The sequence below is a fragment of the Verticillium nonalfalfae genome (assembly GCF_003724135.2).
Source record: "Verticillium nonalfalfae strain VnAa140/NRRL 66861 chromosome Unknown scaffold_216, whole genome shotgun sequence".
Classification (NCBI taxonomy): Eukaryota; Fungi; Ascomycota; class Sordariomycetes; order Glomerellales; family Plectosphaerellaceae; genus Verticillium; species Verticillium nonalfalfae.
This window is the reverse complement of record NW_021167441.1, coordinates 1-14424: the sequence shown is the minus strand read 5'-3', so window position 1 is coordinate 14424 and position 14424 is coordinate 1. Positions and strand designations below refer to the sequence as shown.

At 55.8% G+C, this 14424-nt stretch overlaps 4 protein-coding genes across 4 annotated transcripts; 3 read left to right on the top strand and 1 right to left on the bottom strand.

Annotated features, from left to right (window-relative positions):
* Nucleotides 1–624: 624 nt before the first annotated feature.
* Nucleotides 625–1314, top strand: D7B24_003882 (uncharacterized protein; the record flags this gene model as incomplete). Its single annotated transcript, XM_028638068.1, has 1 exon — nt 625–1314. The coding sequence occupies one exon, from the start codon at nt 625–627 to the stop codon at nt 1312–1314; it is 690 nt and encodes a 229-aa protein (XP_028490468.1).
* A 484-nt stretch (nt 1315–1798) lies between these two features.
* THG1 (tRNA-His guanylyltransferase) lies at nt 1799–3185 on the bottom strand (the record flags this gene model as incomplete). The annotated part of the gene is made up of 6 exons (XM_028638067.1): nt 1799–2017; nt 2071–2264; nt 2316–2665; nt 2719–2808; nt 2856–2999; nt 3163–3185. 6 exons carry the CDS (start codon nt 3183–3185, stop codon nt 1799–1801), a joined length of 1020 nt encoding a protein of 339 aa, XP_028490467.1.
* Nucleotides 3186–3243: 58 nt separating this feature from the next.
* RBBP5 (Retinoblastoma-binding protein 5) lies at nt 3244–4735 on the top strand (the record flags this gene model as incomplete). Its single annotated transcript, XM_028638066.1, has 2 exons — nt 3244–3608; nt 3667–4735. The coding sequence occupies 2 exons, from the start codon at nt 3244–3246 to the stop codon at nt 4733–4735; spliced, it is 1434 nt and encodes a 477-aa protein (XP_028490466.1).
* Nucleotides 4736–5776: 1041 nt separating this feature from the next.
* RPB1 (DNA-directed RNA polymerase II subunit rpb1) lies at nt 5777–11213 on the top strand (the record flags this gene model as incomplete). The annotated part of the gene is made up of 4 exons (XM_028638065.1): nt 5777–6133; nt 6195–11024; nt 11081–11133; nt 11186–11213. The coding sequence occupies 4 exons, from the start codon at nt 5777–5779 to the stop codon at nt 11211–11213; spliced, it is 5268 nt and encodes a 1755-aa protein (XP_028490465.1).
* Between the last annotated feature and the right edge of the window lie 3211 nt (nt 11214–14424).

Genomic DNA, 14424 nt, shown 5'->3' with positions numbered 1-14424 from the left:
TGGCCTGTGTCTAACTACATGGAAGTAGCATGAGGCCGAGAGCATGGCATTTCTTTTTCAGCTTTGATTATACCATATGTGGGGCGTTTTGGACAACAAAATTGCGATTTGGCTTCCTGAGGACTGGGAGCATTCAATTTAGTATCATGTCTTGAAATTGATCATGGATTTCTCACGATGACTGTACATGCAAAAACCGGTGTGAACCCGGAAGATCGCTAATGAATGTCTTTTCATGTATAATTGCACACTGACTTTCAGAGAGCAAATTTGAGAGACTGGGTGATCGACGGCGAGCTCGAGGGGTTTGGCGGGTCCAGCCAGGTGTGATAAGATAAGCCTGGCCAGGGAAAAAAAGTCCCAACATGCATTTTCCGCCGCTCGCTGGCTGACCGTCTCTCGAACCAGCGACAGCATCCCAGCGCAAACCTCTCCAGACGCCCGACTTGCGAATTCTTCGTCATGATAAGATCCTAGACAGACCATATTTTCCTAATTACCATCCCGAGAACGACACCCTCAAGCCATCACCCGCCGCATCGTGACCACTGGCGCCAATCTCTACGAAACTCGCCCCCGCCTCCGACAAGCCAGCACCAAAACCAAAAGCAGAAGCGCAAGAAGATGGACGCCCACGCCCTCCTCACATCCCAGGGCTGGCGCGGCGCAGGCCACTCCCTCCACGCGACCTCGGACGCGATCGGCCTCTCGAAGCCCCTCCTCCTCAACCGCCGCGACGGCAACAAGGGCATCGGGCAGAAGGCCCACTACACGAGCGACCAGTGGTGGATGAACGCCTTTGACGAGCAGCTGCAGGGGCTCAGCACGACGACGGGCAAGGACGGCAAGCTGGGCGTCGTGCAGGCTGTGCAGAACGGCGGGCGCATCGGCGGCGTCGAGAAGGGGGCCGGCGGGCGGTGGAAGCTCGGGGGCTGTTTCGTCAAGGGTGGGTTCCTCGAGGGGACGATTGCGCTGATTGAGAGGGAGAAAAAGCAAGACGGTGAGGACGATGAGGAAGAGGTGACGACGACGAGTGAGGATAGCGCGACGGGCACGTCGACGCCGGTCGGCGGTGGCGAGGCCAAGGAGAGCAAGGCGCAGAGAAAGGCGAGGCGGGCGACGAGGAGGGCGGAGAGGGAGGCGAAGAGGCAGAGGAAGGAGGCCAGGAGGGTGCTGAAGGCTTCCAAGACGTCGTCGAAGAGCTCCTCGAAGAGGGCGTCTTCTGACGATGACTCGGACAAGTCGAAACAAGACGAGACGAAAGAGGAGCGGCGCGCGAGGAGAGAGGCGAAGAGGATACGACGGGCGGCGTGAGAGGCCCGCAAAACGGGCTGAAAGAGAGCTGCTTACAGTGAGATATTGTGATTCATAGAGCGTGCATGATACCCAGGCTTGTCGCAAACTCGACCAAGCTGTTGAGGCACTGCAGGCGCTGGAAAGGGCCCAAAACCCGGGCACCCAATGGGGGTTTAGGGTTCAGAGCCGCTGCGCCAGGGCAAGATCATCAATGAAGGGGGCCCATAGCGACTGTTGTCTTTCCATAGATGGGGTGTGACCAGTACTGGCTGCGCAGATTCGCAAGCACTAGGGCACGTCGCGGCGGTAGTTTGCAAGCGTTTTGTTAAAAATAAAAATAGAAGACTCGTACGAATTACTCAGGCCGAGGAATACTGACTGTCCCGAAAACAATGTGAGCCGATAGCAGATATTTGATTCCGTTTTGAGCCCGCAACAACTTGACCCTGTACTCCAACATCCATCGATAAGATTGGAACTATGACAAGACTGTTTCCGTATTCTAGGTCTCTTTTGGTGCCTTGCCCGGCTTGTTCGATAGCAGCCACGGTCGCCGGTCCCAAAAGTCATCCTTAATGATATCTAGATGCTCGATCACAATCCGTGCTTTGTTCCGCCGCTTCTTATCCTTCTCTGTCTGGGACTTGGTCATGGAGACCGGCTCTGCAATGGCGTCTGCATCTGCCTGGACATTGTGAGTTCCCGGCTCGACCAGTTCATACTAGTATGCTAATTAGCAAGACAATTTTAATATGAGAGGTAGAGGGAACTAACGTCTCGGAACACGACACTGCCCTTCTTGTACATCTCAGACTCATTATTGTAGTTGATATGGAAACGGGAGAACAGTATCTCGTTCTTGTCACCCGATACTGTGCCAGCTAGAAGCTCTTCTGCTGCGCGGTTGTCCATACCTCCAAGCTGGATCAGGGCCCAGAAGGTTGTGTTGTATAAGTTGTTGATATGACCTGCTCCTTGTCAGCGTGCTCGCCTGGGAGGCTCCAGAAGCTTCTCCTCACAGTCCACTTGTCGCCAGCTCATGTAGTCTCTCAGGTTCTGTACGCTAGGGTAGCAGACGGCCCGCCCGTCGAAGCTGGGTAGAGGCAAGGTCAACGGCGCATCTGGGAAATACGTGGACCAGGAGTGTATATAGTGTGCTGTGAAAGTCGAGACGATCGTTGTGACGAGCTTGCTGGCACGTCTTTCAAACAGCGTACAGGACTTGTGGAAGACGAAGCTGTACTCGTCACTGATGCCGTAGGCGATGGTGATGTCTGGTAAATCGGTCATGACAGCCCTGGCGGCTGCGTTCATAAGATCAAGGGCGCGTTTGTCGTTCGGCTTCTCAAAAGCATACTTGGCGCAGAGCCTGTCAACGTGTGAGTGCGGCATCCCGGAAGCATCGGACGGTGCCATTCTGACTTCGTAAAACCTCTCCCATCTATCCTAACAACAACCCATGTATTTTGGAGTAGGGTGTCTGGCTGCTCAAAAGCCTTTACATATTCGAACCTAAACCAGTCAGACAACATCCTTTACGCAACAACAGTGAGTCTTACTTAGAGTTCGCCATGGTGCTGCCGATGACCAGAGCTATGCCTGATGTCTGACTCAAATTGAGAATGCGATTGTGTAAGTCAGTGCCGAATAGGCCCTGGGCAATGCGAAAGGAAGGTGAGTGAGGGATGGTGGGGGAGGGGTCGCTGCAGTGGGGCTACGAGCTTGTATCACCTGAGGTCGCGCATCCGCCTTGCAGGGTCGCGTCCGTAGTAGGCAACCCATCTCCAATTGAACACACTCTACCAACCGGCATTTCCACCCGAACATCGGCTGGCAGCAACCCTCCCTGCTCGACAAAGGACGAACCATTCCGAATCGACATCGACCATACCAGAGACTGTCATATTGGGGCCTCAATCCCTGGCAAAACATGCGCCCCTCGACACCATGAACTTGCTTCTAGCCGACCCCGAGGAGGCGGTCGAGTACATTGAGCAAATCACAAACACAAACACTATCCGCTCTGGCCACGCGACATGCCTGCGCTTCAACAGGACGGGCGACTTCCTCGCCTCCGGTCGCGTCGACGGCACCCTGGTTGTCTGGGATATTGAGACTATGGGCGTTGCAAGGAAGATGCGCGGCCACAACAGGAGCATCACGTCGTTGAGTTGGTCGGGATGCGGCCGCTATCTGCTATCTGCGTGCCAGGGCTGGAAAGTCATTCTTTGGGACCTGCAAGACGGGACAAAGTATCGCGAGGTGCGCTTCAGAGCGCCGGCGTACATTGCCGAGCTGCACCCACACAGCCAGTGAGTGACGTTGGCGTTGTTGCAGTCTCTGTAAGCGGTCGTTGACTTTCTCTCATAGCAATCTTTTTGTCGCGTCGCTCTTCGAAGCCCAACCCATGCTTGTCGACGTTACCGAGCCCGTCGAAGTCAAACATGCCCTGACCTCTATACCGAAGCGATCAAGTGGAGACGGTGACGATGCGCTGGCAGAGAAGCATGCTAAGGAGGACGCGAAGCAGACGACGACCGTGACCATCTTCACAGCATCGGGTGACCACATCATCGCGGGCACCAACAAGGGCTGGATTAACATCATCGACGTTAAGAGTCGGTCCGTCATACACTCGGGAAAGCAGTGCAACGGCGTTATCACGACGTTACGCCTGACTAGATCGGGGCGAGACCTTTTGGTCAACTCTCAAGACCGAAAGGTGCGAACGTTCTATGTACCCGACCTCACCGCTAAAGACCTCGACGTCGATACCCTCTACCTGATTAAGGAGCACGAGTTCGAGGACCAAGTCAACAGATTGTCGTGGAATCACGTCACATTTACGGCGACAGGGGAATATGTGGCGGCGTCCACCTACAACAATCACGAAATCTACGTGTGGGAGCGTCGGACAGGAAGTCTGACGAGAATATTGGATGGCCCGAAGGAGGAACAGGGTGTCATAGAATGGCACCCGCAACGTCACTTCCTGGCAACCTGCGGCCTCGAGACGGGCAGGATATATGTCTGGTCCATCGTACCCGAGCAAAAATGGGCTCGACTGGCACCCGATTTTGCACAGGTGGAGGAGAACCAAGAATACGTCGAGCGTGAGGACGAGTTCGACATATACGGACAGGAGGAGCTAACAAAGCGACGGCTGGATGCTGAGGATGAGGACGTCGACGTCGTGACCCCTTATGAGAGCGGGGCTCTGGAGCAGCAAAACGCAGGCGAAGGAGGGCGCCAAGGTAAATTTCGGATGCCCATCCTGTTTGACCTTGCCGATAGCGACAGCGAGGAGGAGTTCGTGGCCGTTTCGACCGGCACTATGCGTAGGAGAAGCCCCGGTGCGGATGGCGAGATACTCGATGACATGTCGGCGGACAAGAAAGCGCCGGCAAAACGGCGGGGTGCCAAGGGGCGGAAGAAATAGGCAGTCGACGGAGACGTAGAACTGACCACCTTGGAAATGAATAATAGGAGGTCTTTATCCGACGCATGATGCGGGGCTATCTGATGCAGTATCAAAATAGGAGTGTCCCGGGCCGATCCATTGGTGCAGATGGGTGCTTGGTCTTTGATCGAGTTGTTCCGTTCGGCGATCCCGCCGAGGCTGATAGGCACTCAAAGCACTGACTGGGGTAAATGACTTTGGACGTCGCGTGCTTGTCTTGATCGGACATGGACGCACAGGAGACGGAGAAAGAAAGAATGACAGCCAGTGAATGTTGATTACAGGAACCGTTTCGCGGCTGACAAAGGGAGTTGCTCCCCAGTCATGACTTGAATTGATGTCGGTACCTCAGGCAACACGAGCCAGACCCACCACCACACGCCTAACGGCCAAAACTGGATTAGCGCCATCTCCGTGGTGCGCAGCCGCCTGGGAGGCAAGATTTCTCTCCGGTCCGCTGGCTCTTGCCCGTCGCCTCACCCTGCCTTCATCATCAACCACCTCGCCATCAACGTCGCGGCGCCATCACAACGCGCGTCCCAAATAGTGTTTCGAGACTGCCGCCGACATCTCGACACGCCCAACGAATTTTAGCAACGCGATTTTCGACGTCTCGACCAGTCCGCAGCGGTGGCGGCCATTGGGGTGACGAGTAGGAACGGCTACTCCTGGGCCGCTGGCCAGAGGGATCGGATTTGATTTTTCTTCACGAGGCGCATCCCCATCAATCCAAACGGCTTGCGCAGACTCTCTTTCCATCATTGAACAGATTTCCGCGGGGGAAGGAACGGGTTTTCTTGCGACTCTTGCGACTTTGTCCGACTTTTCTTCACCTTCGCTTCACGACGTGTTGATTACGATCGCGACCGACGGGTTCGCCTCCATCGATTGCCACGGGCGCGAATCCTTCGTTTCGACGCGCTTTCCATCACCGACGGCCACCGTCCACTTAATAATCATCGACTTGCGCGCTTCCCGATACTCTGTCGATAGCCGCTTCGGCAAAAAACACCACACAACATGGCGAACCTCTACTTCACGCACTCAAGTGCGCCCGTCAAGACGATTGAGGAGATTCAGTTTGGTCTCATGTCGCCCGAACAGATCAAGACAATGAGTGTCTGTCACGTCATCTACCCCGAGACGATGGACGAGACGCGTACCAAGCCACGCGACAGCGGTCTCAACGACCCTCTTCTCGGTTCCATCGATCGTCAGTTCAAGTGCAAGACGTGCACGCAAGCCATGGGCGAATGCCCTGGTCATTTTGGTCACATTGAGCTCGCCAAGGGCGTCTACCACCCGGGTTTCATCAAGAAGGTCAAGAAGATTCTCGAAATCGTCTGCCTTGAGTGTTACAAGGTCTTGGGTGATAGAGTCAGTCTTTTCGACGCGAAGCGACTGCCTTGATTCTTGTCTTGCTAACTTGCCTGCTCAGAATGATCCTGAATTCGAACAAGCTGTGAACACGAGAGACCCCAAGCAGCGCTTTCATCGTGTCTGGCTTCATTGCAAGAAGAAGAAGCGGTGCGAGAACGAGCTCAAAGAGGAGAAGGATGGCCCCGATTCTTTCCCCGAGCTGAGGAGGCAGAACCAGGTCCCCCATGATGGTTGTGGCAACGTCAAGCACGACATCCGCGCCAAAGCCCTTCAGCTCATCGAGAAGGTCACGTCAACGACTGAAGACGGCGTCAAGGATGTCAAGGAGGTCCCCATCACGGCTGATCGCGCCCACGGCATTCTGCGTCGCATCTCCGACGATGACCTGAGGGATATGGGTCTTAACCTCGACTACGCTCGCCCTGAGTGGATGATCATCACTGTTCTCCCGGTTCCCCCTCCTCCTGTACGTCCCAGTATTTCTATGGACGGTACAGGTCAGGGTATGAGGAACGAGGATGATTTGACCTACAAGCTTGGTGATATCATTCGTGCCAACGGCAATGTTCGACAGGCCATCAGAGAGGCTTCGCCCGCTCATATTGCCAGAGACTTCGAGCAGCTCCTCCAATACCACGTCGCCACATACATGGACAATGACATTGCTGGCCAACCACGCGCTCTTCAGAAGAGCGGACGTCCTGTCAAAGCCATCCGAGCTCGTCTCAAGGGCAAGGAAGGTCGTCTACGAGGAAACTTGATGGGTAAACGTGTCGACTTCTCAGCTCGTACCGTCATCACTGGTGACGCCAACCTGTCCCTGGATGAGGTCGGTGTTCCCAGGAGTATTGCCAGGACGTTGACATACCCGGAGACCGTTACCCCTTACAATATTGGCAAGCTGCACGAGCTGGTACAAAATGGACCAAACGAGCACCCCGGCGCAAAGTATGTCATTCGCACAGACGGCACAAGAATTGACTTGCGGCATCACCGACGTGCCGGGCAGATCTCGCTCGAGTACGGCTGGAAGGTGGAGCGGCATCTCATGACTGGTGATTATATCATCTTCAACCGTCAGCCGTCACTTCACAAGGAGTCCATGATGGGTCACAGGGTTCGTGTCATGCCCTACTCGACCTTCAGACTGAACCTGTCAGTCACATCGCCTTATAACGCTGATTTCGATGGTGACGAGATGAACCTTCACGTCCCGCAAAGCGAAGAAACTCGCGCCGAAATCAAAGAGCTTTGCATGGTCCCCATCAACATTGTCTCTCCGCAGCGGAACGGTCCCCTCATGGGTATTGTCCAGGACACGCTGGCTGGTGCCTACAAACTTTGCCGCCGTGACGTCTTCCTCACCAAGGAGGAGGTCATGAACATCATGCTGTGGGTTCCCAACTGGGATGGTATCATACCCGTTCCAGCCATCCTCAGGCCTAGCCCTCGATGGACAGGAAAGCAGATCATGAGCATGGCCATTCCTGAGATTGTCAGTCTCAACAGCTTACCCGACACAAAGGAGGACAACTCTGTCAAGGACGAGGGTCTGCTGATTCAGTCCGGTCAGCTCATGTATGGTCTCCTCACAAAGAAGGTCATTGGCGCTGCCAGTGGTGGTATCGTCCATATTGTCTACAACGAGCACGGCCCAGAAGCTGCGATGAAGTTCCTTAACGGCGTTCAACAGACTGTCAACTACTGGCTGCTCCACAACGGTTTCAGTATCGGTATCGGTGATACTATTCCCGATACCCTTACTATTGAGAAGGTCCAGGGCCACATCGATGAACAAAAGGACGAAGTCGCCCGCCTCACCAAGCAGGCCACAAACAACGAGCTCGAGCCCTCTCCCGGTATGAACATTCGAGAGACCTTTGAGAGCAAGGTCTCGCGAGCTCTCAACACAGCCCGTGACAAGGCAGGTACCACAACACAGAAGAGTCTGAAGGATCTCAACAACGCCGTCACTATGGCTCTGTCTGGCTCCAAGGGTTCGTCCATCAACATCTCGCAGATGACTGCGTTGGTCGGTCAGCAAATCGTCGAGGGAAAGCGTATTCCCTTCGGCTTCAAGTACCGCACTCTGCCTCACTTCACCAAGGATGATTACTCTCCTGAAGCCCGCGGTTTCGTTGAGAACTCGTACCTCCGTGGCCTCACTCCTAGCGAATTCTTCTTCCACGCCATGGCTGGTCGTGAGGGTCTTATTGATACTGCTGTCAAGACTGCCGAGACGGGTTACATCCAGCGTCGTCTAGTAAAGGCGCTCGAAGACGTTAGCGCCAAGTACGATGGCACGGTCCGTAATTCGCTTGGCGATATTATTCAGTTCCTCTACGGTGAAGATGGTCTCGACGCTATCTACATTGAGAAGCAACGCATGGACTTCCTCAACATGTCCAACAAGAAGTTCGACGACCGTTACAAGCTCGATGTCATGGATGCCAACAAACCCGAGGAACTCGACTGGCTTGAATATGGTAACGAGATCGCCGGTGATCCCGCCTCTCAGCAGCTTCTTGACGAAGAATACGAGGCCCTGGCCGAGGACCGCAGGGTCGTTCGAGAGATCAACTTCCGCAGGAAGGACGACGAGTCGATGCAGCTGCCGCTCAACATTGTTCGCATCATGGAGACAGCAAAGAAGCTCTTCAATGTGCAAGACTTCCAGCGCAGTGACCTGACGCCGCAGGACGTCATCCCGGCCGTCTCGTCTATGCTTGACAGGATGACTGTGGTTCGTGGTCCGGATGGTCTTTCTAAGGAGGCCGACTACAACGCCACCATTCTTTTCAAGGCTCACATGCGTTCGCGCCTCGCATTCAAGCGCGTTGCTTGTCTTCAGCGCCTCAACAAGCTGGCCTTCAGCCACGTTCTTGGTGAGCTTGAAGGTCGCTGGGCCAAGGCGTCTATCAGCCCTGGTGAGATGGTTGGTGTCCTGGCAGCCCAGTCCATTGGTGAGCCCGCGACGCAGATGACGCTGAACACTTTCCATTTCGCCGGTGTGTCGTCCAAGAACGTTACGCTTGGTGTGCCCCGTCTCAAGGAGATTCTCAACCTGGCACAAAACATCAAGACACCTTCTATGGTTGTCTACCTGAGCGAGGGCAACGCCACCCAGGAGGCTGCCAAGGCTCTCCGCAGCACTGTCGAGCACACCACTTTGCGCTCCGTCACTGCCATGACTGAAATTTACTACGACCCCGACCTCGAGAACACAGTGATTCCATCTGATACCGACATGGTGGAATCCTACTGGGCCATTCCCGATGACTCTCACGAATCGGCGAACCTGCAGAATAGGTGGCTGCTGCGTATCACGCTCGATCGCCAGAAGATGCTCGACAAGGAATTGACGGTCGAGGATGTCGCATCGCGCATCAAGGCGGATTATCCCAACGACTGCAACCTCGTTTTCAGTGACAACAACGCAGATGAGCAGGTTATTCGCATCCGTACTATCAAACCTGACAAGGGAGGTGATGACGAGAGCAAGGTGGAGGACGATGTCATGCTGAAGCAATTCGAGACCCATCTGCTCGACACCCTGACCCTTCGTGGTGTACTGGGCATTGAGAGGGCCTTCCTGAACAAGGAGACCAAGCTCATTGAGACTGATGATGGTGCGCTATTGGCGGCCAAGGCGGACGACAGGTGCCAGGAATGGTACCTCGACACGTCTGGTACTTCGCTTAGCTCTGTTCTCATGGTGGAGGGAGTTGACGCCACGCGCACATACACCAACCACCTGTGGCAGATCAACGAGGTGTTCGGAATTGAAGCGGCCCGAGGCGCGCTAGTCCGGGAGTTGACACAGGTGCTCGCTTTCGACGGTTCCTATGTCAACCATCGCCATCTTGCGCTCCTTGTCGATGTCATGACCTACCGTGGTGGCATCTCTGCAGTCACTCGCCACGGTATCAACCGTGCCGATACTGGTGCGCTCATGCGTTGTTCGTTCGAGGAGACTGTCGAGATTCTCCTGGAGGCTGCCGCCGTCGGCGAACTTGACGACTGCCGTGGTATTTCTGAGAACGTCATGCTGGGACAGATGGCCCCCATGGGCACTGGTCACTTTGAGGTTCTTCTTGATCCCAAGATGCTTGAGACGGTCATCAGTGACAACTCGAGAATGGGTCTCGTGCCCGGCATGCCTGTTAAGGGTGGTGAGATGGGAGGTGCGGCCACGCCTTATGACACTGGTTCGCCTCTGGACTCTGGTTACCTGTCTTTGGGCTCGCCCTCCTCCAACGAGGGCAACTTCTCTCCCATTGTGGGTGCTGGCTCGGATGACAACACTGGCTTCGGCACCGAATATGGTGGAACCTACGGCGGTTTCGGTGGTGCCAGTCCCGGCCGAGCGGGAGCTACCAGCCCTTTCACCACGTCGCCGACGTCGCCTTTCAGCAGCTTCGCTGGTGCCGGTGGCTACTCGCCAACCTCTCCGGGTGGCGGTTACTCGCCCACGTCACCGCTCATGGACGGAGGTGCTCGTTACGCGACCTCGCCACAGTTCAGCCCGTCCTCGCCTTCGTTCTCTCCTACGTCGCCTGTACACCGCCCGACGAGCCCCGCCAGCCCCAACTACAGCCCGACCTCACCAAGCTACTCACCAACGTCTCCCACGTCTCCGAGACACTACTCGCCGACCTCCCCTGCGCAGTTCAATTCACCGACGTCGCCCAGCTACTCGCCTGCTAGTCCCAGCTACAGCCCGACGTCGCCCAACCTTCACGGCGCGGGACCTACCTCGCCGTCGTACTCGCCCGCATCGCCGTCGTGGTCTCCCACGTCGCCGGAACACTCGTACTCGCCCACGAGCCCGAGCTTCCAACGGCCGGCGATGCAGCAGTCGCCGACGAGCCCCAACTACTCCCCAACTGTGAGTGCTTCACGTTGCGCTATAATTGATGGCAGCTAAGCTAACGCGTTCCGTAGTCTCCCTCTTTCTCCCCCAGAACCCCTGGTCCCTCGGGCTCCGGCAACCAGTAGTGAGTTACATTATATCGTTGATCACATAGCAAGGCGCTCACCGTTCATCAGCTCTCCTAATTCCCCCACCAACGACTGAAATGGCACTGGGTCGCATGGACTGCGATGACTCGATACAACGACACAGGCTGTCAATCACTTGATATTTTTTCTCCCTTTTCCCCTCGACCTCTCCGCACCACCACACTCGCTGGGAGGGGGTGGGCAAGGGGAAACCATTCCGCTTTTGCATTATAGAGCCGCCGCAGCAGCACCCGAGCACGCACCAAAAAAGAAAACGCGAGAGGCTAGAGCTGGGGCAGGTCGAAGAGATCTCTCTTCCCCTGACACAGCAAATTCCTGAAAAGGGGGGGTAATGGACGGATGATGGAAGGCCCAAGACCACCCCAAGCAAGAAGGTGATTGAATTCGACAAAGGGGAAAATCACGTCAAAAAGAAAAAAATCCAGGCCGCCATGCCGCAAAATCAAAAACTTTCTGTATAAAGCTGAACTTGTACACTATGCGCGCGAGGAAGAGGGGTGGATTGACAGGACAAGTGAAAGAGTGAGTGAGAGAGAGAGAGAGACAAAGCAATGCAGATTAGGGGATAGCGGATCAACATGTGGAAAGGGGAGGTTCGGCTTTCTGCAATACATCTTTTTTTTGGTCTTTCCCTTGCGGTTTCCTCTCTCTCTTCCTGTTCTTGCTTTCTCTTTTCCTATGGATTGGAATGATATCTCAGATTGGCCCAGATGCGAACACGGGGGAGGGTTGGACGACGGACGGCTGAGAGCGAAGTTTCAGGCAGGCAGGCAATGGTGTAGCATGGTTTTAGCATTAGCAAAACGCACCCGACGAGAAAAGGGGGCGAAATGAGATTGGCTCTACGTTGCGTTATGCCCACTGTCATGATGTGCCGAGTGAAGTGACCCGGCTGCTGGCGTGCCTGAAGAGTGAGGGAAGGCCGTTTGACCCCATCTCACTCGCCCCTATTCTCTTCTTCAGAGGCATCCCCCCTCTTCCGACGTCATGGCCACGGTCATGACGGGGTCAAGTCAACTGGCGTGATGTGATGTTGTTGGCTCGGAGAAGCAAATCCCCCCTCCTGCGCCCTCACCACCACTACATCCACCACCTCCACAACCGTCGCTCTAGAGCAACTCATCCTCGGTCACGAGAAACAAGTACCCTCGAGAAAAAGGTACTTGACCCCCTTGTTCTGCCAGAGATCGTCACATTCGGCTCTCATGCTTTTCGTTCGCCCAGGGAACGAGAACAGAAAAAAGAGGCACAGCCAACGCCAACGTACGAAACCGTCCCGGGGCCTTCCCTTTCCCCCCCTTTTCCTACCCGATCGCCAAGACTGGCGATGTGAAGGCAACTAATTCCCCGCTCTTCATCGTAAACCCAGCCTTACGTATGACTCCTTCCCGTCGCCTGCCTAGACCTGGCCCCCTCACCAGGGGACTTGTAAGGCAGGACCGGAGATCAGGAGCAGGGGTAGGGCCAGAGAGTCACGATGTCCCCTATCGTCACTACCCCCCCCCCCCCCCCCCCCCCCCCTTCCGCCCGCTTTCTTCCTTCTTGAACAGCCGCACATACGCCGTTGGTGCAGTTGGTTCGCTTTTGAATGAGACATGCCGAGCGAGATCTTGATGCCGAACGAGGCTTCCGGCCTTGGATTCGGGCCTCGACTTGCGTATCTGCCTTGCCTGGTCTGCAATCGCGGCCCGTCATGCGGGTGAGGGAGGGGATGGGCTGTCGTGGCCCCCCATTCGCTCACCCCCCCCCTCCCTTGTACGCCAGGGAACTGACAAAAAGGTCAGAAGAAACTGAGAAAGTGAAAGCAGAGATGGGTCACACTGACCCCGGCTACCCACAGAGCAAGATGGAAGGGAGGAGGGGACAGCAAAGGCGCGAGCGGTTATCATAGCGCGGCAGACCAGATTGCGCGGCCTACAACAGCTGTCAGCCTGAGGAGGGGCCCGCGGATGGCGTTCTTGAGGTTGTGGTCCCGGAAGAAGGCCTCGAAGGATTCACTCCGCAGGCTACGCACGAGGCGTGACGTCGGCGCAGGAAAGCATGAGCGGCGCAAAAGGGAGGGGGGAAAATCGGCGGCTGGCGGCTGGCGGCTGCCTGAGTTGGCGAGCGGGCTCTTCCGATGAGAGCAGCAAGCGAGGGGGCGACCAATGTCGACTGATGCGCGGCGCACTGTTTTGTCAAGGTAACCTCGCTAAGAAGAACGAAGAGCGTGTATTGGAGGAAAGATAGATTGATGATTTGGCCCCCAAACCAGACATCACTTTGACTAGCCCCCACCACTGCTGATGGGATGTGGATGATGGGTTGCCGTTCTTTGCCAAGATTTGGTATGTGCCTTGCGTCCTGCTGGCTTGGGAGTCGCGCCAACGCAGGGTGCGTTTAGCGATATCAAAGGTCGGCTGTCGAGTCCCTCGTCGGGGGTGTGGGGGAGGGGGAGTGAGTTGGTTGACCACACGTCGGCACGTTTGTATAACGATAGGTGTTCGGTCTCTCCGACCTTGGAAGGTCACGATGATCGTGGGTTCGTCAAGTTCATGTCCTGATTCGGGCCAAAACCCGCCTAGAACAAGATGTTGGGACTCTCAAGCGCGGCCCTTCGTCACATATGCACCACGTGCTTGCCGCCCCCGTTGGCTTGATCCCTTCGATGTGCCTAATAAAGTTGGATGGCCCAACAGCGCAGGCAGGCAGCGCCAGCGAAGAGGTCTCCAGCCGAGCTCAGCTCAGCCACCGCCCGCGGCGGGCGAGCTCTGCTTGAAGAATCGAGCATGCAGGTCGGAGTGGGTGCCGCGGCATCGCGGGTCCTTCGGGGGGGTGGGGTGGCCTCCAGGCGCAGCTCCAGGGGTGGTAGGAGGGTACAGGAGAAGGCGACTGGGGTGGGTGATTGGCACGAGCTGGTGGTGTTAGCCGCCGAGCGTCGGGAGAGGAGCTGGCGAGAACGTGACGGTGGTGAAGTCGATGTGCAGTGCCCTGCATATGCAGCTGATCGTGGTGGTGTGGTCGATGGCTCTAACGGCCAGACAGACACTTGTAACGGCTGGTGGTCTGTAGGCCTGCGTAGGGTACCGCCGCTGCCGCAGCCGAAGCCAACTACATCACATGAAAGCATTGGTATCCCATGTCAAGTTTGGTGGATCAGAACAGACCAGACTGCCAAGGAATGAAGAGGATACCGAGTCGGCTCATCAGGCTTTCTTTTCTCCATCTTTCTCCCTCTTTGCCTTGAAAGTTGTTGGACGATACGAGGCAGCAAATATTGAATGTGG